At 47.1% G+C, this 22,901-nt stretch overlaps 1 protein-coding gene across 3 annotated transcripts in view; it reads left to right on the top strand.

Annotated features, from left to right (window-relative positions):
• Window positions 1–22,901, top strand: part of POLE (DNA polymerase epsilon, catalytic subunit) — a 56,063-nt gene that overhangs the window by 21,503 nt on the left and 11,659 nt on the right. For all 3 annotated transcript variants that reach the window (XM_083417503.1, XM_083417505.1, XM_083417504.1), the window contains 20 exons: window positions 901–1,046; window positions 1,966–2,114; window positions 2,712–2,804; window positions 4,154–4,298; window positions 4,548–4,705; window positions 5,274–5,469; window positions 5,779–5,993; window positions 7,719–7,821; window positions 7,934–8,014; window positions 8,523–8,645; window positions 9,602–9,820; window positions 11,160–11,369; window positions 13,528–13,671; window positions 15,090–15,230; window positions 16,088–16,241; window positions 16,337–16,443; window positions 18,114–18,290; window positions 19,224–19,447; window positions 20,849–21,069; window positions 22,481–22,685. In XM_083417503.1, coding sequence (XP_083273629.1) covers window positions 901–1,046; window positions 1,966–2,114; window positions 2,712–2,804; window positions 4,154–4,298; window positions 4,548–4,705; window positions 5,274–5,469; window positions 5,779–5,993; window positions 7,719–7,821; window positions 7,934–8,014; window positions 8,523–8,645; window positions 9,602–9,820; window positions 11,160–11,369; window positions 13,528–13,671; window positions 15,090–15,230; window positions 16,088–16,241; window positions 16,337–16,443; window positions 18,114–18,290; window positions 19,224–19,447; window positions 20,849–21,069; window positions 22,481–22,685 — 3,211 coding nt within the window. The remainder of the gene's footprint in view (window positions 1–900; window positions 1,047–1,965; window positions 2,115–2,711; window positions 2,805–4,153; window positions 4,299–4,547; window positions 4,706–5,273; window positions 5,470–5,778; window positions 5,994–7,718; window positions 7,822–7,933; window positions 8,015–8,522; window positions 8,646–9,601; window positions 9,821–11,159; window positions 11,370–13,527; window positions 13,672–15,089; window positions 15,231–16,087; window positions 16,242–16,336; window positions 16,444–18,113; window positions 18,291–19,223; window positions 19,448–20,848; window positions 21,070–22,480; window positions 22,686–22,901) is intronic.

Below are 22,901 nucleotides of genomic sequence, written 5' to 3'. Positions count from 1 at the left end.
CAAACCTTTTTCCGCACCACAGTAGAGTTTGTACATGGTTATGGCTTGGGGTGTCTTGAAGCTTTTATTTTCTTGGATTCAGCCCCTACCTTTTCCCTGCTATGCCCTTTAGCGCTAGAGGACTTGGGGTCTGGGGTCAGCTGCCAGCCCCAAACCAGAGCTCTTTCTAGTGGTGAGCAGAGAAGGTGTTACTACAGTGGAACCTTGGTTCCCGAACTTAATCCATTCCGGGAGGCCGTTCGACTCCCAAAACGGTTTGGGAACCAAGGCGCAGCTTCCAATTGGCTGCAGGAGCTTCCAAAGAACATTCAAAACCGGAACAATAACTTCTGGTTTCCGATTATTCAGGAACAAGAATGTTCGGCTCCCAAGGCGTTTGGGAGCCGAGGTTCCACTGTATTAGTACTTAAAGCCCTTAACAGCTTGTCACCTTAACAGTTTGTCACATTACCCCCATATATTATGCCCACTCGACTGCTTTGATCTACAGAACTGGCACTGTTACAGGTGCCACATAATACTCCTGCATTTGTAAGAAATCAGTCTTTCGGTGTGGAAGCAGCAACACTTTGGAACTCCCTGCCTATTGACGTCAGGCGGGTGCCTTGGCTACACTCTTTTTATTACCTACTGGGCACATTTTTGTTTAGGCACAGCCCATCCAGACATGTAGAATGTCGGCATGGGTTTTGATCTGTTTTCAGTTAATTGATTTTCATTGTTTTTAGCTATTTTTTTTACTGAAAATTTAATTTTTAAACTTATTTTTGCAAGCTGAGGTGTGTGTTTTTTAAACTATCAAGTGGCATATAAACATTTTGAAATGAAATAAGTTTGGGAAGTGTTGAACGTTCCAGAATAAATTGCAAGTGAACCGCCTCTGCCACACCTCTTGCCCAGATTACTGCCGCAAAGCCTACAAGAAAATCCACGTGACGAAGGTTGAGGAGCGTGTCACCACCATCTGCCAGCGGGAAAACTCCTTCTATGTGGACACCGTGCGGGCCTTTCGCGACCGCCGCTACGAGTTCAAGGGGCTGCATAAGGTGCTTTTTATTTTTATTTTGTCAGATTTGCGTTAGAGTAGCAAAAAGGTGCGTTTCTAAAGGTGTTCATGGTGATCTTTACGTTCATAAAGCAATGAGATGCAGACAGGCATTTATAGCCAGGCTGATGTCTCCTTGCTGGTGGGTGCTGAAAGGGGATGCTGTGGTTCCTGGGGCCAGAATGCTTGAATAGAAATTCTGAATATTGAGTGGTATATAAATACTTTAAATAAATTTAATAAAAAAGCTTTGATTTATATCAAGTTTTCATCATACTCACAGATTTAACAGACAAATTCTTGTATATTAGTTGATTGCTAGATACACATAAGGGACGCGGGTGGCGCTATAGGTTAAACCACAGAGCCTAGGACTTGCCAATCAGAAGGTCGGCGGTTCAAATCCCTGTGACGGGGTGAGCTCCCGTTGCTCGGTCCCAGCTCCTGCCAACCTAGCTGTTCGAAAGCACGTCAAAGTGCAAGTAGATAAATAGGTACCACTCCAGCAGGATGGTATACAGCGTTTTCGTGCACTGCTCTGGTTCGCCAGAAGCGGCTTAGTCATGCTGGCCCCATGACGCGGAAGCTGTACACCGGCTCCCTCGGCCAATAAAGCAAGATGAGCGCCGCAACCCCAGAGTCGGTCACAACTGGACCTAATGGTCGGGGTCCCTTTACCTTTACCTAGATACACATAAAATGTTTCTATTTGCAACTAAGCTCTGGGCATGCAATCCATGTGCCTTCTGTAATATACAGAAGCTTTTGTCAACATGGGTTTACAGGGGGTGGAGGAGACAGGCATCCAAGAAAAGGGATGTGGAAGGAAAAGACAGAGGATGGAAACCAGCTGAAGCAAAGGTAGACAATAGCCCACGGCTTGCTTGAGTCACAGGCCCTTTTTCCTCTGCCTTTCCCAGGTGTGGAAGAAGAAGCTGGCTGCCGCCATGGAGTCGGGTGACGCCTCGGAAGCGAAGCGCTGCAAGAACATGGAGATCTTGTACGACTCCCTGCAGCTGGCACACAAGTGCATCCTCAACTCCTTTTACGGATACGTCATGCGCAAAGGGTGAGGGGGGAACCAGAGTGTGGCTGCTGGTGGATCTTTAAATGGCCCTTTTAAAACCTGCCCCTGCCTCGGCTCCCAGTTGGTGCAGTTTATGGGCCTTTAAATGTTCAATATTAAGACAACTAAACCCTAGTACAATTAAATGAAGCATTTCCTCCTATACACATAAAAATGTAAGGCTGTCATCATGCAGCCCCTGCTGCAGGATTTGTAGTTCTGCATCACAATCCTGGATTTGCATGAAGCCAGGGAGTGGAGCAAAAGAGAAAAGGTGGGTTTTAAGCAATGGCAGACATTTGAATGAAGCAGGGTTGGAGGGACACTGAGGAGCAGTGAGGATGTGGGGCACTTGGGTGAGGTGTGAAGGAGGGGGTGGGATTGGCAAGCAATGTGAGCAGGGCGAAGCAGCCCCCAAGCACATAAATAAATACTGGAGCTCCTTGACCAGGAGACCTCCCAGCTCATACTGTTGGCCTCAATTTTAGCAGATCAGTCCTCAAGCCAAGTTTACAATAATTAGTTCGCTCAAGCCTTGTTTGCAAAGCTGCTGACCCAGAGTGGCTCTTCCTGTTCTCACTAGTCCTCTCCCCTACGCAGAGCTCGGTGGTACTCCATGGAAATGGCTGGCATTGTCTGCTTCACTGGCGCCAACATCATCACACAGGCCAGGGAGCTGATAGAGCAAATTGGGTGAGTAGTTGAATGGTGGCTGGCTGCGGCAGCTGGAGGCGAGGAGATTCTGAGCTTGGATGTTGTGTGCCTGTTGCTCGAAGGTGGTTTGCTCCTTCTTCATGGATGACTGTGCTTTTCCTATGGTTTTGTTTTGTGTTTTGCTGTGGTGTGTTGTCCAGGGCTCCTTTAAGAGGAAGGTTGCTATGTGTAAACACAGAAAAGAAAAGAAAATGACACAAAGATGAATTGTCCAGCTCTGGATCTCATCTGTCTCTAACCACAAGGGATCTGGTCTGGATCTGGATCTGGACTCAAAGGCACACCGCCCCATGGTCTGCTCCTAACTGCCTTGGCCCAGAAAAAGAAGCAGGTCTCTTAAGCAACTCAGAGAGCGAGGGATGAAGACCCACAGTGTGTCTCTGCAGACTGTTGCTTTTGTAAACTTCATCAGCTTTCATAACAACAAATGAACCTGCTAGATCAAGCCAATGGCCCATCTAGTCCAGCATCCTGTTCTCGCAGTGGTTGATAGATGCCTGTAGGAAACCCTCAGGCAGGACCCAAGCACATGATGATGATGATGATGATGATGATGATGATGATTTATATATACCCCGCCCATCTGGCTGGGTTTCCCCAGCCACTCTGCGTGGCTCCCCACAGAATATTATTATTAATAATAATAAAGCGATAAAACATCAAACATTATAAAACTTCCCTAAACAGGGCTACCTTCAGATGTCTTCTAAATGCCAGATAGTTGTTTAGTTCCTTGACATCTGAAGGGAGGGTGTTCCACTACCAAGAAGTCCCTTTGCCTGCTTCCCTGTAACCTCACTTCTTGCAGTGAGGGAACCGCCAGAAGGCCCTCAGAGCTGGACTTCAGTGATGAGGTCCGAGCGATGGGGGTGGAGACACATTTTCCCATCCTGCAGTTCCCTGCAATTGGTATTAGGAATCATTTGCTGTCTCTGACCGTCAAGGCAGAGCTAAATAGCCATCATGACTAGTAGTTATCCATAGTCCTCCATTGATTTGTCCAAACCTCTTTTGAAGCCATTCAAGTTGGTGGCCATAGTTTTAACTATGCACTGTGTGAAAAGCTCTTTTCTTCTATCTGTCCCCAAGCTTCCAACGATAAGCTTCCTCGGATGACCACGAGTTCTAACGTTACGGGATGGATAAAAGCATTTCTCTATCCGCTTTCTCTCCTTGCAATGCATAATTTTATAAATCACTACATCTTTCTCGATTTTTCTCTTAAACTGAAAAGCTCCGATTGCTGCAACCATTCCTCATAAGGTGGTTGCTTTTGCAGAGTGCCCTCTGGGCTCCCATATGGAAACGCCTCTCCCATTTTTCCTCAGGAGGCCACTGGAGCTGGACACAGACGGGATCTGGTGTGTGCTTCCAAACAGCTTCCCGGAAAACTTTGTCATCAAATCAACCCACGCCAAGAAGCCCAAAGTGACAATCTCCTATCCAGGTGCTATGCTGAACATCATGGTGAAGGTGAGGGACCTCAAGCCTTTATCCTCAGCAGGGGCAAGTCGAATTGACAGGATTTGGGAGGGGGGGGTCTTCCATAAAGACAGTCTGGAAACAGGGCATGGAAACCATGGGTATGTTTGACATTTAGCTTCCCCCCTGCAGGAATTGCATCATATATAGCTTCCTTCCAGCCCTCCCGTTAAATTGTTCTGGGGTGCAGCATGAGCCTGCAAGGCCGAAGCGCCCAGCGTATGTGTCACTTACTTGCAGGAAGGGTTTACAAACGATCAGTACCAGGAGCTGGTGGACCCGGCCTCGCTCTCCTACGTTTCCCGCTCGGAGAACAGCATCTTTTTTGAAGTGGACGGCCCATACTTGGCCATGATTCTCCCCGCCTCCAAGGAAGAGGGCAAGAAGCTGAAGAAAAGGTGAGGTCTGGGGAGGCAGCTCCTCCTCGGCTCAGGGATACCGGCAGGCAGCAAAGCTGAACCTGGAAGATGGCAGGACTTGAAATATCGCTGCTAGATCCTTAATGGATGGGCATTTTCAGAGCTCCCTCCTTTCTAGTTAGTAAGAAGCCGTGAAGACTGGTCCATTAGGGCAAAGGGGGTGCCGGTCCCACGTGGGAACTATAGTCCAAAATACCTGGAGGGCAACAGATAGTGGAGGCACTGGGACAAAGTGGGCTCTTACCCTTACTCAGCCCCCACCTGCCTTTTTTACTTACAACCAGCCCCAGGGCGTAGCAAGCTTCCTCCTCCTCCCTTTCAGCGTTGCCCCTTGTAGAACTCAGCAGGGAGGAGGAGGGGGACAAAACTAGTCTTAGTTGCCTCCGCCTCTCATTGGCTGTGGCGCCACCTGCTGTTGGGCTCCTTGCTTTCTGCCCTATCAGTCCCAATGGACACAAGACACCACTGGTAAAAAGGTGGGGGGGGGGTGTTACAGGAGAGGGAAGGTGCCAACCATGCACAGGCTGACTATTTTGCTCCACGCCAGGTACGCTGTGTTCAACGAGGACGGCTCCCTGGCTGAGCTAAAGGGGTTTGAGGTGAAGCGGCGGGGGGAGCTGCAGCTGGTCAAGATCTTCCAGTCATCCGTCTTTGAGGCCTTCCTGAAAGGCACCACTTTGGAAGAGGTTTATGCCTCCGTCGCCAAAGTGGCTGACTACTGGCTGGATGTGCTCTACAGCAAGGTGGGTTGAGGCTCCAAGGTGAGTCTTCCGGCTTTCCTAGGATGGTATAGTCAAATCTCTCCACGCCGGGCATTGGGGATGAAGATAACAGGGAACTGGTGACCAGTTAAGGGCAAAACCCCCTAGGTTCCTGTTGCTGCTGTAAAGTCCTCTTCTCCCCTTCCACACACGGGCATCTCCCAGGCTTCCTGCAGCCTTCAGAGCTTTTAGTGCAGCCAACATGGGATGCTGAGTTGCCCTGCCTCCAAAGTGGTCCAGGAGGGGAATGTGGCTGGCACGTGCAAGCGTTCCCTTCTCTCTTTTTTCCAGGCTGCCAATATGCCTGACTCAGAGTTGTTTGAGCTTATCTCGGAGAACCGGTCCATGTCTCGCAAGCTGGAGGATTATGGGGAGCAAAAATCCACTTCCATCAGTACTGCCAAGCGCCTGGCTGAGTTCCTGGGGGATCAGATGGTGAAGGATGCTGGTCTGAGCTGCCGGTTTATCATTTCTAAGAAGCCAGAAGGATCCCCGGTGACAGAGAGGTATTTATCAATCAGAGGGGCACGCGTATTCCACAATGCTGGGCCGTTGATGTGAAAGGCTCAGTTTCTTGTTGCTGTGAAATGAGCCTCACCAACTCAAGGAATGACCAAATCTCCTGCAGATGATTTTGGCTGTTGAACTGGAGTAGAAGAGTTCAGCTGGTACCCTGGACCTAAGTTGTTCAGGGCTCTGTAACCTAACGCAAGGACCTTGAAGCTGGCAGATGGGCCGCCAGTGCAGATGTTGTGGTCTTTATTTATTAAATTTCTATAACACCCTTCATGCGAGGAGCACAGGGCAGTTTATGAAAACACAAAATGCTTAACATAGTAAAAAGCAAAAATGATAACCCCACTTTTGTTCCAAATGTTGCATACCGTTGGCCAGATGCCCCCATCAGCCCCCTGGCTGCAGCATTCTGCACCAGCTAGTAATTATACTTTACAGCATTGTGTGGAAGTTGCCCCAGGTCATTTGACCCTCCACCCCCATCGTTCAGCCCCGGACACTGAGGTCCAGCTCCGAAGGCCTTCTGGCGGTTCTCTCCCTGCATGAAGTGAAGTTACAGGGAACCAGGCAGAAGGCCTTCTCAGTAGTGGCACTTGCCCTGTGGAACGCCCTCTCATCAGATGTCAAGGAGATAGAGAACTATCTGACTTTTAGAAGACATCTGAAAGCATCCTTGTTTTTTTATCGTGTTTTTAATATTCTGTTGGGGCCGCCCAGAGTGGCTGGGGAAACCCAGCTAGATGGGCGAGGTATAAATAATAAATTCTTATTATTATTACTATTTTAAATAGTTCTCTTTCCCCCCCAGGAAAAACCAAGCAAGAGTTCTAAAGTTTAAAAATAACATAAAGGCTTTGACTTGCTGTACTTGTTCTTGTCAGATTGAATGTACAAGAGAGGTAGAGAATACGTTGCTGAAACATATTTACAGGAATTTGTATCTTGAGACTGACTGATGTTTACAGACTGGCTTTGAGGCAAGCGACAGCATAACACAACACACTTGCTGCTCTCACAGTTAAAACTCACACACATAGTTGATAACAGAACTGGGGCTGGGGGAATGCCTCAATATGACATCACAGGATTCTATGCTACAGCATTAACCCTTTGCATAGCATTATGGATGCACCATTCCCACCATTCCATAACAGGACCAAGGACAGCTCCACATAAATCGCATTGCCGTCATACAGCCTTAAATGCCCGTGGACTGCAGTGGCCAAGGCTATCCCTGCCCAGGAACAGCCATAGCTGGCAAACCAGACACAGCTGGTAAAAGTTCATTCTACTCAGAGTAGACTGGTTTAAAGTACAGTCGTACCTTGGATCCTGAACACCTTGGTACTCAGACATTTTTGCTCCCGAACGCCACAAACCCAGAAGTGAGCCTTCCGGTTTGCAAACGTTCTTTGGAACCTGAACGTCCTCCGTGGCTTCCGATTATCTGAAGCTGCTCCCTGCAGCTAATCAAAAGCCACAGTTTGGTTTCTGAACATTCTGGAAGTCGAACGGACTTCCGGAATGGATTCCGTTCGACTTCCAAAGTATGACTGTAATTGTCATGACTAACTTTTGTTTGGTCAACTGAATGGGTTTATTCTGAGTAGAACGAACATCGGATACAAACCATATAGTCTTTAAGATGCAACAGACTGACAAGGCCGCTCCTCTTCTGGAAATAGAAGTGATGTGTTTTGATTTATTTTCCCCAGGGCTATTCCGCTTGCCATTTTCCAGGCTGAGCTCTCGGTCCGCAGGCACTATCTCCGGAAATGGCTCAAGAGCCCCTCCCTGCAGGATTTTGACATCCGGACGGTAAGCAGTGTGGGGCTGTCCTGCGGCAGTTTGTGACTCGAGGCGGACTGTGGCACACCTCTTGTCCCCAGCCTTGGACTAGACCCAAATCCTCTTGTCCCTCTTCTTGTAGATCCTGGATTGGGACTATTACATCGAGAGACTGGGCAGCACAATTCAGAAAATCATCACCATCCCAGCAGCCCTGCAGCAGGTAAACTGTCGGGTTCGTGGCTAAAGGGCTGTGGGCTCCCCCAGGATGTTACGAGACGCAGGAGGTGGCTGCAGAACTCTCACACTTAGTTGCTCTGGTCCAATAGCTAGCTAAAAACTCAAAGCTCCAAAATTGAGCTAGCTCCCTGAGTGTTCCCATTCATTTCAGAAAGGTAGGAGCTTCCTGCATGGAACTGACCCCAGCCTTTTCCAAATGCACGAGAGCTCTGTGCACTCCTCAGAGCACACCTGGGACTCCAGAGCTAATTATTTAAAACATTTCTACTCCTCTGTGATTGGTTTTTGGGGACCAAAAGCTAAGAAGCTGGGGTTTCTGCGCTACGGGTCTCTGATTTGGATGTCAGCACTGTCAGTGCAAGTGTCTTGTGTTCTAGCATAGCTAGTTTCCTTCTGCTTCTGGTCAAAAACAGTAGTATCCTCACAGGATCAGGCAGAATGAAAGTCAGAGGGAGCCTCCCAAATATATAACAAATGCGGTGTCCCGTCAGGTAAAAAACCCCGTTCCTCGCGTCCGACACCCCGACTGGCTCCACAAGAAGCTCTTGGAAAAGAATGACATGTACAAGCAGAAGAAAATCAGTGAGCTGTTCACAAGTGAGGGCAAGAGACAGGTAAGAGTGTCAGGGCTCTCCCTGCAACAGGGTGGATTAAAAAAATGAATCCAGTTTTTTAATTAAAATGCATTTACACACGCACACACACAAAATGAGTTGTAGTAAATGTCTGCCTCATCATGTTTACTTGGAAGTAATTCCTACTTTGTTCACTAGGACTTGTTTTCCAAATAAATGTGCATAAATTATAGTCCTGGCCTCTGATTGCTTTCTACAGTAGTACCTTGGTTCTCAAACGTAATCTGTTCCAAACGTCTGTTCCAAAACCAAAGCATTCCAAAACCAAGGCCCGCTTTCCCCTAGAAAGTAATGCAAAATGAATTCATCCATTCCAGACTTTTAAAAACAACCCCTAAAACAGCAATTTAACTTGAATTTTACTATCTAACAAGACCATTGATCCATAAAACGAAAGCAATAAACAATGTACCACAGTCACACAATCAGTATCTGAACTGGGTTCCACAAAAACAAAAAGCTGCAGAAACAAAAACAAAATTAACAGCAAAAACAGACAAACCTCAGTGTAACACTCAAAATGGAAGTGTGGCACTCAAATTGAAAGTGTGGCAGTCAAAATGGAGCATGTTTGGCTTCCAAAAAAAGGTCGCAAACCGGAACACTTCTGAGTTTGCCGTGTTTGGGTTCCAAGTTTGAGTACGAAGGCATTTGAGAACCAAGGTACCACTGTATATAGGTTTCAAAATGGTCAGTTTTATTTTTACATCTCATCTGTTCTTTGTTTAAGATGGCAGTCCCTTGAGGCTGTTTTTCATTTTTGTAATAAAAATAAACCTGTGCTTTCTGAGATGGGCATCTGCAGGTAAAACATACTTTTATCCCAGAGCTGAGAAGAAGGTGGAGGCCACGGGCAGTTTTTGTGGGTAACTGGGTTGCTCAAGTCAAGGAGGATTCCATCATTGTACTATCCACCTTCCGGTGTTTCCTCGCAGGTCTCTGCCAATGTAATCCAGGAGGGCACGCCCTCCACGCAGGTGGCTGACATGGAAGATTTTGGGGTCGCCAAGTCTCTGCAGCCGGGGGTCCCCATCTCGAATAAACGTAAACGCATCCCTACAGCAGAAGAGAGCCAGCAGCAGTCCCAGAATTCGGAACTAACGCAGTCCTGGAGGGAGATCTTGGGCCCGCCACCTCCCAGTGGAACCACCAAGGTAAGGTAGCAGAAGGAGAGAACTTCATTTAAATAGAGGAACAAAGGATTGCTCTGGGGCTGGGGATGGACGATGGGGAAGCAGCAACATCCTACCGTATATGAACCTTAAAAAAAGCCAGCTGTATCAGGTCAGTGGCTCTACTGGTAGAGCATCCTGGTGAACCAGGGGCTAACTAGATGCCTCTGGGATCCACAAGCAGGACCTGAGCGCAGCTGACACTCCCCTACCGCGATTTCCATTTGCTGGTATTCAGAAGCATATTGCCGTCAACATTGGAGGTAGAATGCAGCCGTCGGGGTTAGAACCCATTGACAGCTTTACCTGTCTAAGCCATCTGACTTGATGAAAATTCCATAGTTGCAGCTATGCACTAGGGCTTCCTTTCCTGATTCAGCTTCATTGGATGCGCCCATGTTGTGAGAGAGGGAGAAAAGCTTTTCTCTTATCCGTTCTCTCCACGCCATGCAGAATTTTATCGGCTATTGTTACGCCACAACTTGCGTGCCTTTTCTCTAAACAAAAGCCCCAAACGCTGTCACACCATAGATCTGTGTTCTTCTTCTTCCTTGGCAATCACTCGTAGCCGAGTAAGATTGTCTTCCATGAACACGATCTTAACAGTGAGTCCATAAGTGACTGTGGAGGCCAATTCTGGATCCACATGTCCTTCCGGGAGTTGATCACGGTGAGGGTTTGCCAAACGTGCCTTCCTCTTAGCATGTTTCTCCCTTTCGTCCTGAGTTCAAGCGTCTTCAAAGCCCATGACACTTTTGGTAAAGGCTGTTCTCCAATTGAAGTGCTCTCAGGCCAGTGTTTCCCAATTTTCGATGTTTATACTACATTTTAAAAAAAATTGCCTTGAGACTTTAAGCCTCTTTTGTTGACCACCAGCATTACACCTTCCATTTTTAAGTTTGGAATAGAGTAGTTGCTCTGGAAGACGATAATGATGACCAGTCCAACAAAGTTGATGTTGAAGAATCATTGCTTCAACACTGGTGATCTTTACTTCTTCCTGGCATTAGTTCGCCTGTCTTCCCAAGTGATGTGTAAAAATTTTCTGATACACCATTGATGGAATCTTTCGAGGAGTTGGAGATGACGTTTATAAGCGGTCTGTGTTTCACAAGTGTGTGCGGTATAGATATGTGTAATGGCATCATGTTGGCGTAATGCCGACTCCATCAGAAATTACAGATTGCACAACGTTTTCAGGATTCCTGCCATTTGTTCCCACCATTTCCGATTTGAAGAATTTGACTTTCCACCCAAGCTGAAGAAAGTTAGAATTTGGTTTGCCCGATGGTCATTGCCCGTTTCCTACTCTTTCCCGCAGGAGGAGCGCCTGGTCTGGCTGTGCTACCACAAGAAGAAGTGGGAGGTTCAGGCTCGCCAGCGCCAGGAGCGCCGCAAGAGGCGGCGGCTGGCAGATGGCGAGTCGGTCCTGGGCGGGGGGCTGATCAGGGCAAGGCCCTCCATGGGGCTCGGCAGCTACCTGAGCAAAACGGCCCGCAGCATCCTGGACATGCCCTGGCAGATCGTGCAGGTAAGAAGCATCGTGGGGCAGGGGGAGCTCTTTGCCAGGGGAGGGGGTTTAAGACTGCCATTGACAGAGCATGCTATAAAGTCAGATGCACAGAGGCATAGGTAGATAATAGAGAGCCAGTGCAGCATAGCGGTTAGAGTGTCAGACTAGGATCTGGGAGGGACTAGGGTTCAAATTCCCCACTTGGCCTTGAAACTCGCTAGGCGATTTGGGGCCAGTTGCTGTCTCTCAGCCTGACCTACCTCACAGGGTTGTTGTGGTTGAATCAGGAGAAATAGAACCGCGTATGCCGCCTTTGAGACCTCAGGGAAGACAGGTGGGATGTAATTGCGATGAAATAAATAATAAAGATGCTGGGTTGTGTTCAACATAGTGCTATGGTGAATGTTCCACAAGGATTTCTCATTGAGCAATTAAACCTGCTTTCCACACACACACACCCCAAAATATTTTTTGGAGGTTTCCCCAACCCTCTCGAACAAATTAAGGGACTGTGAGGGACACATGCAAGAGAAGGGGACCCCGTTGTGTTAGTGGTAATCATATTCATTTAAGCATCCTTAAAATAATCAATGACTTCCCTACTTCCCTTTCCATGGTTCATTTTGCATATCATAAATCCCTGCATATTTTGCATAAACTAAACCATCCAGTATTCCATTATTACATCCATCCATTTACACTGTTGAAATTATCTTAATGCTGCCGTTTTCAAGTGTACACAATTTTCCCCATATATTCAATAAACATTTTTCTGTCTTCTCTAAATTTATGTTGTTCTTGTTCTCGTATTTGATATGTTAGGTCCGCAAGTTGCGCATATCCTATCATCATAAGTTGCCATTCTTCTTTGGTTGGGACCTCGCTCGTTTTCCATTTGGGGGCTAACAAAACACTGGCTGCAGTAGTAGCATACATAAATAACCTTTGACACCTGGGAATTTCCATCTGGGTTATCGAAAGGGCTCTCCCCCATAAAATATTTTGGGGAGCCCCCCACAACGTTGAGAAGAATCAAGGCAGAAGAGGCCAATCGTGAAGCCGAGCACAGTGCGATTTCGGTGGCTGGCAGCTCTTCGCGGTGGCGGCGGCCGCAGGAGGAGGCTAACTGCCAGAGAGGAGGAACCAGCCATTGAAGCCGCGCTGCTACCATGTTTGGCTCCACCTCCTGGCGTTGCACACACATACGAACATCACCCCCCAAAAAACCTTCTGCTCGAGTTGGCACCTCTGGTGCTAATCCTTGTGCTAGCCCAATTACTGTTGGCATACTGCCGGGGAGACGGGGGCATTTGGCAGGCCCCCAGCTTGCTCCAGCCATCGGCTGGCAGCCGGTCTCCCTTGGAACAGCATCAATTAGCAACACAAGCCTCAGATACGTTTAGAGACCCATGCATGCTCTATCAGCAGAGTGCGTAAATCTTCTCACAGTAGAAGAGGCGGACAGAGATGTGTGTAAGCATATTTACAAGCGTTTTATTCAGCATGGTTTAGGAACAAAGGAAAACATGTCTGCTTCCCTTCGTCTCCAGCAAAACAGCAGTAACCCAAAAGCTATATACAAAACGGAAGTTCCCAGCAGACTGTGCTGAAAATGTAAACAGGCATGTGACACACAATAGTCCTGCCTGTCCCTTTTAAGGTGGAACGTAACTATATCCTAATATTGCCTCGCTCCCCAATTCCCATGATGGTTCCCTCCAGTGGAAGGCAGGGACTACTCTTGGTTCTTCATTCTTGCTTTTTCTTAGGTGTTTGGGTTGCTACCAGTTATATTATCTCCTACTGTTCAAAATCTAGCAATGCGTTGGGGTTCCCAACCCTTTTGAACCCGTAGGCCTCCCCATCCCTGTTCTCCAAGGGCTAAGGAGGTGGAGAAAGCTGACAGGCAGGACCACTCCCTGGACTGCTTGCAAGAAAGAAGGCAGGGAGGTGGAAGTTGGTGGGGCCGTACCCCATTTGCCCTAATGAGCTTTTGAAAGGCCAGCAAATGCCACAGCCTCTGTACCTTTTTCTCACTTTCCAAGCCTTTCCCCCACGCCGGATGAGATCAAGGGCTGCCCCCTGGGTTGTGCTTCCAGCCTCCGCATAGTCCAGGCGGCTTCCTTGCCTCCCTCTGCCTTTGCAAGCCCACCTTGACGTGATCTCTCTTCCCCAGATTGCCGAGACCAGCCAGCCAGGCCTCTTCAAGCTGTGGGCCGTCATTGGAAGCGAACTTCACTGCCTCAAGCTGAATGTCCCTCGTGTTTTCTACGTCAACCAGCGCGTCCCTAAACCTGAAGAGAGCACTGCGTATCGGAAGGTGCGTGGAGTTAGTCCTTTGGGAGAGCAGTAAATGTACTGCGGTAATCTCCTGTTTGCCGCAAGCGATTTGGTCCAAGAAAAGTAGGGTATTAATGTCAGTTTGCATTTCTTAGTGCAGAAAGTATTGATCTGATGTGTAGCGATATTTCCTATTCTACTTAATTCAAGAATCTTCTGGAAGCTGCTCTGTGTGAAAGAGGCAAGCAGAAGGTTCATGGTGTTTGGGTTGTACCTTCAGAGAAGATGAGTACAGCTGGTTTAAACTGCAGTAGTTCTCTTATCCTTTCTGTCAAAGTTATGCTGACTATAAAAGTAAGGCCAGAAGAAGCCTGGATTTCACTTTCTCTTTCTATTTCCTTCTGGTGTGGTGACTTATTATAAGTTATTGTAAGTTTAAGTTAAGTCTGCCGCAACTGGATTTCTTATGGACAGTATGGATGTCCATACCGAATATATTGGATTTCTGACCATTATGCTCATTTGCCTTCAGTAGCAGTAAAGCTCTGATGGATGAAATACAATCGCCGCTGGTCTATTTTTTGGGAATCCTGTTTAAGTTTTTACTCTGCTAACTATACATTGGAATCTGCTCTGGATCAATATTCATCCTATGACTTTTTCCTTTGACACTGAAAACTTTGTTTTTTCGCGGGGGGTGGGGGTGGCGGAATGTGGAACACCGGAAGGCAAGGAGAACTCCTGTGAAATATTTTCCCCCTCCCTTTTAGAATGAGCGAAATGCTTCTTAGAACCAGGTTTTACTCACGCAAAATGCTCAGTATGAAGATTTCTGTGTCGGACAAAATGAGGGCCTGTATGGTGTCGTGGTTAGAGTGTCAGACTAATTGCTTGGAAGACCAGGGTTTAAGGCCTCACTCAGCCAAAATAATAATAATAATAATTACTATTATTTTTATTTTATTTGTACCCTGCCCATCTGACTGGGTTATCTGAAGCCACTCCCTGAAGCTCACTGGGTGACCGTGAGCCAGTCACTGCCTCTCAGGCTAGCCTACCTCACAGGGCTGTTTTGTGGATGAAACAGGGAGGGGAAGAATCATGTACGTCACCTTGTGCTCACTGGAGGAAAGGCAATATATAGACATATTAAATAAACAGCGTGGAAGTATTCAAGAGTTATAATGCCTTTGTATGCTGTAGATTGACTGCACATGACTTTTTTGGCAGCTCAGAGCCAGGTTAGTCCAAAAGCGAAAGGCTTTTTGTTTGAAGCTAGTGAGAGATGTCTACAATTCTGGGGCAGAGTTGCCAGTTGACCCAGAACTACTATGACAAGGAAAGGAGAGTGTGGTTGTGCCCACCCACCCACCTACCCATCCGTGCCCCACATGGTAAAAACAGGTGCAGATAGACTTGAGGGGGGTCTCACCTGAGTCCTTGTTATCATCTCTGCAGGTAAACAGGATCCTTCCTCGCTCCAACTTGGTTTACAACCTCTATGAGTATTCTGTGCCCGAGGAAATGTACCAGGAGCACATCAACGAAATCAACGCCAGCCTCTCTGCCCCAGATATAGAGGGGGTGTACGAGACCCAGGTAACTAACTCCCTTTGGCTGGTCTGATGCGGGAAAAGGGGAGCTCTAGGTCTGGGGATGAGACGTAGGGTTGCACCCCATGCTAGTCCGAGTAGTCTCAATGGACACCATTGACACTTGAGGTGTATAAGACCCGCCTTATTCCTGTGATTATAATTGTTTTAAATGGTTTTTTGTGTTTTAATGTGACCTGCCCTGAGACCCTTAGGGTGAAGGGCATGTAATATAGTAAATTCGGAGGATATACTCAGAGTAGAATTGGCTAGAACCCCTTTTTCTTTCTTTTGAGACTTGAAGTTGATTTGAAAATGCTACCATCTGTGTCATTTATGCTTTCTCTTCACTTGCCTTCCATAAATGTCTTTTTTCAGGCTTCTCGTTTCAAAATCCTCTACCTAGGCAGAAGCTACAGGTGAAACCTGCTGCATTCCGCATCCTCCTTGGCTTTCCTTTTGAAACCTCTGAGGCAGTAGCACGGAGCATCTTGCTCTGGGTAGTTCACTATGTTTAAATCCAATTTAAATGTAAATAAATCCAATTTAAATTTTTGAAAAATGATTTTTTGGGGTTTGTTTTTTTTTGAAAAAACAACATTGATTTTTATCCACCCTGGTTTCCTGTAACTTCAGTTCTCGTACTGCGGGTTTTTAAAAACCAAAGGGCTTTTCTTCTAGAAAAAGAAGAATAAAAGATGCCCTTGAGTGCCTCCTGAAAAAAAGCTCTGGGGCCAGATACCCTTGCCGGTTGACTTCAGATCATAGCCGGAGATTTACCAGTAGATCCTACCCTGCCAGAAGATTTGCCAGTCCTTCTCACCCCTGGTGTAACCTCTAGTTCCTCTTCTCCTCCCTGCCCAGATCCCATTACTTCTGCAGGCCCTGATCCGCCTGGGCTGTGTCTGCATGGTCAACAGGAACTTGGTGAGGCACCTCACTGGCCGGGAGGCTGAAACCTTCAACCTGGAGCACCTCGAGATGCGCTCCCTGGCCCAGTTCAGCTACCTGGAGCCAGGTAAGAAGACTCGCCCCCGATACTCAGGTGGCTGGCAAGAACGGGGAAGGCAGTTCCTGCTCTCTGACGTGAGGCTCTGTTCCGTGTCTGTTTAGGTAGCATCCGGCACATCTACCTGTACCACAACTCCCAAGGCAACAAGGCACTGTTTGGCCTCTTCATCCCATCTCAGCGGAAGGCGTCTGTTTTTGTGCTTGACACGGTAAGGTCGGAGGCCAGGGGGGTGGGGCTTGCTGACACTCGTTGAAATATTGTCCTTTCATTTACAGTGGTACCTCGGGTTAAGGACTTAATTCGTTCCGGAGGTCCGTACTTAACCTGAAACTGTTCATAACCTAAAGCACCACTTTAGCTAATGGGGCCTCCTGCTGCTGCCGCGCTGCCGGAGCCCGATTTCTGTTCTCAACCTGAAGCAAAGTTCTTAACCTGAAGCACTATTTCTGGGATAGCGGAGTCTGTCACCTGAAGCATATGTAACCTGAGGTACCACTGTATTATATTTCCATGCCACTTTTTCACTCATGTGAGTCACAAAGCAACTCGCGTACAGTATATATCAACATATTAGAACATCACATTTGCAACATAAGTTATATACAGTGATACCCCGTTGATGAACGTTTCGGAATCTGGACGCCAAAAACCTGGATGTAGATGCTTCCGTTTTCGAACGTGCCTCGGAAGTCGAATTGCTTCCGCTGTGTGTTTTTCCATTTTCTCAACTGAATTTGCAGACAACCCTTTTCACCTCGGTTTTCAAACGTTTCGGAACTTGAACGGTTTTCCGGAACGAATTACTTTCGAGAACCAAGGTACCACTGTATATAAAAAAATAACAAATCCTCAGTAAAACGACTCCCTAGTATAAAGCACTATTAAACAGCACAAACGCAAGAAAAGTCACATTGTAAAATTCGCAAAGCATTACAGCACTCGTAATCCACGAAACGATACGAATGACATTAACAATCTTACAACCAAAAACAAACTGCTGGATTCACACACTTTCTCGCCACCCCCAGGTCTCATAGTCTTCCATTCAGTTCATGACAAAAACCCACATTCACATAATGATCTGTGCTCAGCTCAGCTCAGAATGGACTGTTCTAGCTGGGTGGAAATTAGGGTTCTGATAATAACTTATAAATTTTCCCCAATCTTTATTAAATTTTATTTAAAAGAACACTGTAAACAACTAAAAACATTGGCAGGATTTTAGAAAACACAGTGAGAACTGTGGTGAGAATGGCCTTGCTGGTCACTGACCGTATTAAAGATATTTGATTTTTGTGGTGAGAATGGAGTACAGTCAAACCTTGGCTCCCAAACGCCTCCGTTTGGAACATTTTGGCTCCCAAATTCCGCAAACCCAGAAGGAAATGATCTGAGTTTCGAATGTTTTTTGGAAGCCGAACATCCAACGCAGCTTCCGCTTGAGTACAGGAAGCTCCTGTAACCGATCAGAAGCCGCGCCTCGGTTGTCGAACATTTTGGAAGCCGAACGGGCTTCCAGAATGGATTATGTTCGACAACTGAGGTTTGACTGTATTAAGAAAATATAGAGAACATTATAAGATGCAGTTGGGAAAGAATAAAGATGGAGGGAAGTCTGGCGATTCAGAGAATCCTATGTGTATATGATTTAATTGTGATGATAATTTTGAAAGCAAAAATGAGCAAAAAATACTTATTTTTTAAAAAGGGGAAATCTGGGTTCTATGGGTATTGGGTTCTGTGGTTTTAGAAGACCGGTTGGCAGCTGCAGATTCCTCGGCTTCCCCACCTGAGGTTCCTTTCATCCAGATGGTTTCACGGAGCCAGATCTTTACCTGCAGCTGTGTCTCCAGCATCCTTCTCTCCCCTCGGCTCCAGGTGCGGAGCAACCAGATGCCCAACCTCAACAACATGTACTCGGCGGAGCACAGCGCCATGGTGGCGAAGGTGGGCGAGGAGCTCCTTCCGCCCAACAAGCACGCCTTTGAGGTGCGAGCGGAGACAGACCTCAAGACCGTCTGCAGGGCCATCCAGCGCCTCCTGCTGGGCTACAAGGTAACAGCAGCGAAATCCAGAGCTCACCTCCGTTCCTTAGCCAACCCTGAGCCCCCCTGCAGTGGCAGACTTTGGGCTCTCCAATTCCAGCGGCGCTAAAATTCAGTGCCTGCCTCTTGCACTCCATTTTCCAGCACTGTTGTGGTGCCCCCCTGCAGCATGGCACTCAGTGTGGGCACCCTAAAGCTAGCCCTGCTTGCTGCCAGCCAGGGTGGATTCGATTTAAATCAAATCGATTTAAATCACTAGTCACTAAGACTTGATTTAAATTGGGGGTTTTTTACATAAAGACTTATTCTTGCTGGTTATAATCTTAATATTTGCAACCAGATGAAGGTTTCATTTTTGGAATAATAAATTTTCAGAGTAGCTTTTACAGTTATAGCAAAAATCACAGACTTGGTTATACTATTCAAAATACATAGACCGATAATTATGAAATTATTGTGAAGTTTAATGAGTTAACTATGTTTATATTTGGACAACTTTTCTGCTGTACTTTATTGGGAGAAAAAAAATCATTTCCTTAATAACAATTTAAACAATTTAATTAACTAAATCAGTAACATGATACCATATATATCCTTGTTTGTTAGCTGATGTGGTTTTTTTTTAAAAAAAAAAGACTGAGTTTTAGCACACATGAAAAACTTAAAACAAATCCTTATTTCCTGATGAATAGCCTTTGAACTATAATGTAACTTAAATAGAAAACTATCTTTGGAAATATTTTTCCTTCAAAATTAATTTATTTTTAAAATCCAATTTAAATTTTTAAAATCTGATTTTCTTGATTTTTTTAAAAAAATTAATTGGTTTTTATCTACCCTGCTGCCAGCTCTTGGGAAAGCCCCTACCCGCATCCCTTGAGGGCACCGGCCTACCTTATGCCACCATCCTTTGCGTTCATCCGCTGTCTCCCTATTATCTCAGGACGAGCGCCGGGGCCCCACCCTCATTGCCGTGCAGTCCAACTGGGACTTGAAGAGGCTGGTTGGAGGGATGCCCGTCTTGGAGGAGTTCCCGCTGGTTCCCGTCCAGGTGGCCGACGACGTCAACTACAGCATCCTGGACTGGCAGCGCCATGCTGCGCGGCACATGATCCGGCGCTACCTCAGCTTGGACACCTGCCTTTCTCAGGCCTTTGAGATGAGCAGGTGGGGCAGGCAGCAGCACAGGCACACGGGTTCTGGGAAACGGCAAGGGTTTTGTTTTTATTTTATATTTTATTTCTAAATTCCAAAAGTTTACAAGATGGTGCAAACTTCCAAATACACATCCATTTCTCGTTCAACTTCCCCTCCATGCCCCCCCCCCGTAATTTCTAAATTTGCTGCATATTGTAGATATTCTGTGCCTTGCCTTTTCCACATTATAGTTAACTGCTGTTCTTCATTCAAATCCTACATGCATTTTATAAGAAATCAAGATAACAATGAATGCAAACGGTTTATTGAATATTTACAGATAAATTGCAGACAGGTAAAAACATCGGCAGGATTGTTATAATAACCTGCAGTTTCATAGGAGTTTATATTTAAAGTAGATAATTAAATGGGCAAATTAAATGAATTTGGATATGCAAAAGATTTAAAAAATAAATTTAAGGAAACGCAGAAAGAAGGGGAAGGGAATCAAACTTTGAAACGTTAACATGATTGTAAAATTAATGAAAAGTATAAATTTGAGAAGTATAAATAAAAACTTAAGAAAACAAAAACAAATCCTAAGTACATTCTAGCATGTGTACAGTAGTTCTTTAAGTATTCAACAAAAGGTTTCCACTCCTGCATTAAATCTACCTTTTCTTGATCTCTAACTTTCATAGTTACCGTATTTTTCGCGCTAAAGGACGCACCCGAACATAGGACGCACCTTGTTTTAGAGGGGGAGAACAAGAAAAAAACATTTCTCCCCCTCTCTGCCCACCCTTCCCGCAAAAGCCCACAGGAGCGCCCCTTCCCGCAATACCCCCACCTCCCACAAAAGCCCACAGGAGCCGCGCACCCTTTAAGGAGCATGCGGCTCCTGTGGGCTTTTCTACGAGGAGGGAGAAGGGACTGACTGGCTGCGTCAGTCTCTTCTCCCTCCGGAGGAAAAGCCTGCAAGAGCCACACGGAGCTTGTGTGCGGCTTTTGGGGGCTTTTCCTGCCTGCCTCCCCCCTGCATTCGCTCCATAGGACGCACACACATTTCCCCTTCATTTTTGGAGGGGAAAAGCTGCGTCCTATAGAGCGAAAAATACAGTAAGTTTAGTGCTTTTTTTCAGGGGGTACTCCAGGACACACAGTACCAGCTATAGTTATAAAAGTGTGGCATTTCCTGTAACAACTTCATGGTGAGGACTGGCACCTATTTTTCCAGGGGGGAAAGCACTGGTTAAGTTAGAAGGGTGAGACGTGCAGGCCGTGGCGGCGGCGGCGGCCGAATCAGTATGCCGAATTTCAAACAAAAGTCCTGATTAAGGCAGTTAGTCTGTTTCTGCAGTTCCAATCCTGCTTCTGGCTGATGTTCTGAAGGTCGTCTTCTCCCCGTTCCCCCCCCCCCCTTCTGCCCAGGTACTACCACATCCCCATCGGGAACCTCCCTGACGACATCTCCACCTTTGGCACGGACCTCTTCTTCTCCCGCCACCTCCACCGCCACAACCACCTCCTGTGGCTCTCTCCCACCTCCCGCCCGGACCTGGGGGGCAAGGAGGCAGACGACAGCCGCCTGGTCATGGAGTTTGACGAGAGGGTCTCCGTCGAGATCAATAACCCGGGCTGCTATTCCACAGGTGAGCAACGGGAAAGACGGGTCTCTGCTCCATGGGTGTTCAAATATTCAAACAGAATATTAGAAGATGACCTGATGAGTCTCTGAGGGTTGCTAATACCAGCATTAAAGAAGGCGTTACCATAATCTGGGAACGTGGCAGGTCCAATTTGTCCTGCAGAGTCATTGTTCATATGTTGAGTACATGGCAACCAGTTCACCATGAAAGTGTCTGTTTTCTTTTTCTTGGACTCTGGTTGCTTGAGGTTTTCGCGTCAGGTTTCTCAGTAAGCGCCATCTCCCAAATGACAATATGCCATCCTGTATACCTGAAGGACGCGGGTGGCGCTGTGGGTTAAAGCCTCAGTGCCTAGGGCTTGCCGATCGAAAGGTCGGCGGTTCGAATCCCCGCGGTGGGGTGCGCTCCCGCTGTTCGGTCCCAGCGCCTGCCAACCTAGCAGTTCGAAAGCACCCCTGGGTGCAAGTAGATAAATAGGGACCGCTTACTAGCGGGAAGGTAAACGGCGTTTCCGTGTGCGGCTCTGGCTCGCCAGAGCAGCGATGTCACGCTGGCCACGTGACCCGGAAGTGTCTTCGGACAGCGCTGGCGCACAACCCTAGAGTCTGTCAAGACTGGCCCGTACGGGCAGGGGTACCTTTACCTTTATCTTTTATACCTGAAGGAGCGTCTCCACCCCCATCATCCAACCTGGACACTGAGGTCCAGTGCCAAGGACCTTCTGGTGGTTCCCTCACTGCGAGAAGTGAGGTTACAGGGAACCAGGCAGAGGGCCTTCTCGGTAGTGGCGCCCGACCTGTGGAACGCCCTCCCATCATATGTCAAAAGAATAAACAACTACAGTGGTACCTCGGGTTACATATGCTTCAGGTTACGGACTGTGCTAACCCAGAAATAGTACCTCGGGTTAAGAACTTTGCTTCAGGATGAGAACAGAAATCGTGCTCCAGCAGCACGGCGGCAGCAGGAGACCCCATTAGCTAAAAGGGTGCTTCAGGTTAAGAACGGACCTCCGGAACGAATTAAGTACTTGACCCGAGGTACCACTGTATATGACATTCTGAAGGCAGCCCTGTTTAGGGAAGTTTTTTAGTGACTGATGTTTTAATGTATTTTTAATCTCCTGTTGGAAGCCACCCAGAGTGGCTGGTGAAACCCAGCCAGATGTGTGGAGTATAAATAACAAATTATTATTATTATTATTATTTATTTATTTATTTATTTATTTATTTATTTATTATCATTATTATTATTAGCTTCCTTTCTAGTTTCTAGTAGTCAGAGGTCTTCATTCATAGCAAGCCTTTCCCCTTGGGATGGTGAGAGAGATGTTCCTTTTGGCCAGGGTTTGCGATGCAGCTCTGGGCTTTCCTGCCCTTGAACCCAGGACCCTGTCTCACTCTCTTCACTGCAGTCTGCGTGGAGCTCGACATCCAAAGCCTGGCGGTGAACACCGTCCTGCAGTCGCATCACGTCAACGACATGGAGGGGGCCTCCAGTATGTGCATCAGCTTTGACGTGATCCAGCCGGCGTCGCTGGAGGACATGGTCACGGGGAACCAGGCAACCAGCACTCTGGCCAGCTACGACGAAACGGCCCTCTGCTCCAACACGTTCAGGTCTGGCCCGTGGCTTGGCTTTGCAGGGAATCCTGCCCTCTCCCCCACAAGCCGGCCACCCCTGGTGGTGGAATATGTGAGGTATCCCACCCCACTGGCTCTCCAGACTGCCATAGGCTTGGGAGATTATAGGGGTTTTTTTAAATGGGGGGGAAATCCTGTTCTTCAGCTGTAAAAGCCTCCCAGAACTGCTTACAAATACAGTTGTGCCTTAGT

Source organism: Podarcis tiliguerta (assembly GCF_965153285.1).
Source record: "Podarcis tiliguerta genome assembly, chromosome: 16".
NCBI lineage: Eukaryota > Metazoa > Chordata > Lepidosauria > Squamata > Lacertidae > Podarcis > Podarcis tiliguerta.
This window is presented reverse-complemented; position numbering and strand designations above follow the sequence as displayed.